The following is a 2,671-nucleotide window of genomic DNA, read 5'->3' on the forward strand; positions in this document are numbered from 1 at the left end:
TAGAAGGAATTAATTGTACGGTAACTACTCACTAATAGGTTCTTGGTATTCTAAGCAGTGAATTCGTATTATCCGGATAGTCGCGATATGCTGAGAAGTATCCCTCACGATGTAGAATAAATATGATTAATTAATTAATCATATTTAATGAATTAGAGAATTTATATAAATAATGATAAAATAGTTTTATTCTTATTTATTTCTACTACCGGCTTAATATTGAACCTATAAGATCACACCATAAAGGAGAATGATTTAATGATGGAGGAAATAGTTAATAATGGCTGATAATTATTTATTTATAAAATAAATAATTAATTGGCAAATTTAATAATTGATTAAATGAGATTTAATTGATTATAAATTAATTAAGAAAAGGTTCTTAATATTATTAATTAAGAATTTAATTTTTGGAAATTAAATCAAGAGAGAGAATTATTTCTAAAGTGTTTAGAAAAAGGATTAATAATTAAAAGGTGTTTTCATTATTAATGAGAATAATAAAGGGTTAATAATAATAATATTTTATGGGAAAATTTTCAGCTGAAAATTTTGCCTATAAATATACTATTATAAACCCTATTTTTGCCTCAACCAAAAAGATTTACAAAACCCTAATTCTCTCCATCTCCTCCTCCTTCATTACATCGTTTTGTTGGTGGATACCGGTGGAGTGCTTCACACTTGAGGAGCAGCTGCTAAGGATCTCCGTTCATCATTTTTGGATCGCCATTAAAGACCTCCATCTTTCCATTAATGTAAAGCTTCTTAAGGTAAACATACTGAACTACGAATTAAATATTATTTTTCGCATGGATCCTGCGGAGGGTTTCGGTTTTTTTAAGATTTAAATTTACATTTTTGCTGCGTTTATGTGCTAAAAACCCTTCAATGGCATCAGAGCTACTTGCGAAAAGTTTTTAATTCGTTTATGTGTTTAACTGTTTTCGATATATGAGCATGTACGTGATTCGCCGTGATTTGATGTTGATATAATATGCTTATACAGTTAAACCTCTTTAAAGTAATACCCTTGGGACCGGGAAAAAATATTACTTTACCGAATTTATTACTTTATCGATATAATAATATTTTATTACTTTATCGATAAAGTAATATTTTATTACTTTACCGAATTTTTATGTTTACGTGGTACAGTATAATATATAATGTACGTATAAAAACTAGAATTAATCACATGCAATGTATTTGATCTAAAATTACTTTTATTATGATTACTTATATCCAAAAAGTTAATATCTTGAATGCTATTAGTTTTGCTAACATGGCTTGGAATATTGATGTGAAAACAACCACAATTGTAAATTGTTTTCGGCATTGCAAGATTCGTTCAGAAGAAAATGATGAACAAGAACTTGGAGAAATAAATGAAGGTGTCGAAGAATTAAATGAAGTTATCTCTAATTTACGATATAGGAATGTGATGGATGTCGAGCATCTCTTAAACTATCCAAACGAGAATGATGCGGTTATGGAATCACCTACGGATGAAGAAATCATTGAGTCGGTAATGAGCACTGATGAAGGGACTGATCCTGAACCCGACGATAGCAATGTCATCCCAAGCGTGTCATCAAAGGAAGCATTTCAAGCACTCACCACTTTGAACAATTACTTGTTACAACACGAGCAAAACATACCAGGAGTTATTTTTGCTTTACATAAAGTCAAGGACGAGATTAATTTTGGCTTTGGTGGAAAGAAGAAACAAGCTACAATAGATTCATATTTTAATAAGAATTAAATTTTGTAATCATATACATTATACAGTATATATATATATAATTATGGAATTATTACTTTACATATTACTTGGGCCCTTAATGACTTTCGAATTTTTTATTATCTTATGCTTTTAGCGAGAATATTACTTTACAACATTGGCCCAAGTTGGGACCGATGAAAATTATTACTTAAGCGAGGTTATTACTTTATCGGATATTACTTAATCGAGGTTTAACTGTATATGTATGGTTTTGAATATATGATATTCGTGTGAGTTGTATAATCATAAGATGATTATGTAATATGTATATATACTGATATATACATGATTTATGTTTGTTCTAATTATGAGAATCATATTAGATACAGATTCTGAATTGGCTGCTGCAGATTTGCTGAAATCTGGGTCTGGTGTCCGATTTACGCAAACGAATACCCTATTCCATAGGTAAACGAGCGTCTGAACAAAACTGATAGCGAAAGCTATCAACGACTCGTCTGTAAGGCGTTTGACGTCGTTTACTGCCCATAAACAGTGATTCTTATTTTTCTGATTTTTGTCGTATTTTCTTTTTATGATTAGATCATGGATAATATGATATGTTAAGATCAGATTATGTGTTTTAACATGCTTTTATGTGTTGTATGAGCATGGTGGATGGTTATGGCCTTTCGACCTTAGTGTAATGGTTTTAGTTTTGGTTTTAAATACGACTTGCATGTCGTCAATCTTTATAATCATAAATCTCGAATGTAACTCGAGTTATTCTTGTAAGTTCATTAGATTAGTTTTACTTTCAATCATGTAATGTAATTGAAGACTCAAGAAGGCTATCCAATGGAGGTGATACAAAGAAGAAGACGAGGCACACAAGAAATCTAAACAAAGAAGAAGACTTATGTAATAAGTAGTTGTATTTATTTC

At 30.2% G+C, this 2,671-nt stretch overlaps 1 protein-coding gene across 1 annotated transcript; it reads left to right on the forward strand.

The window, feature by feature from the left end:
* Positions 1 to 1,285: 1,285 nt before the first annotated feature.
* On the forward strand, positions 1,286 to 1,765 carry LOC141680075 (uncharacterized). Its single transcript, XM_074486398.1, has one exon. The coding sequence runs from the start codon at positions 1,286 to 1,288 to the stop codon at positions 1,763 to 1,765; it is 480 nt and encodes a 159-aa protein (XP_074342499.1).
* The last annotated feature ends 906 nt before the right edge of the window (positions 1,766 to 2,671 follow it).

Source organism: Apium graveolens, chromosome 8 (assembly GCF_009905375.1).
Source record: "Apium graveolens cultivar Ventura chromosome 8, ASM990537v1, whole genome shotgun sequence".
NCBI lineage: Eukaryota > Viridiplantae > Streptophyta > Magnoliopsida > Apiales > Apiaceae > Apium > Apium graveolens.

What these genes read in the sequence shown, in the direction of transcription:
- LOC141680075 (XM_074486398.1), top strand. Translation starts at nt 1,286, where the DNA reads ATGGCTTGGAATATTGATGTGAAAACAACCACAATTGTAAATTGTTTT.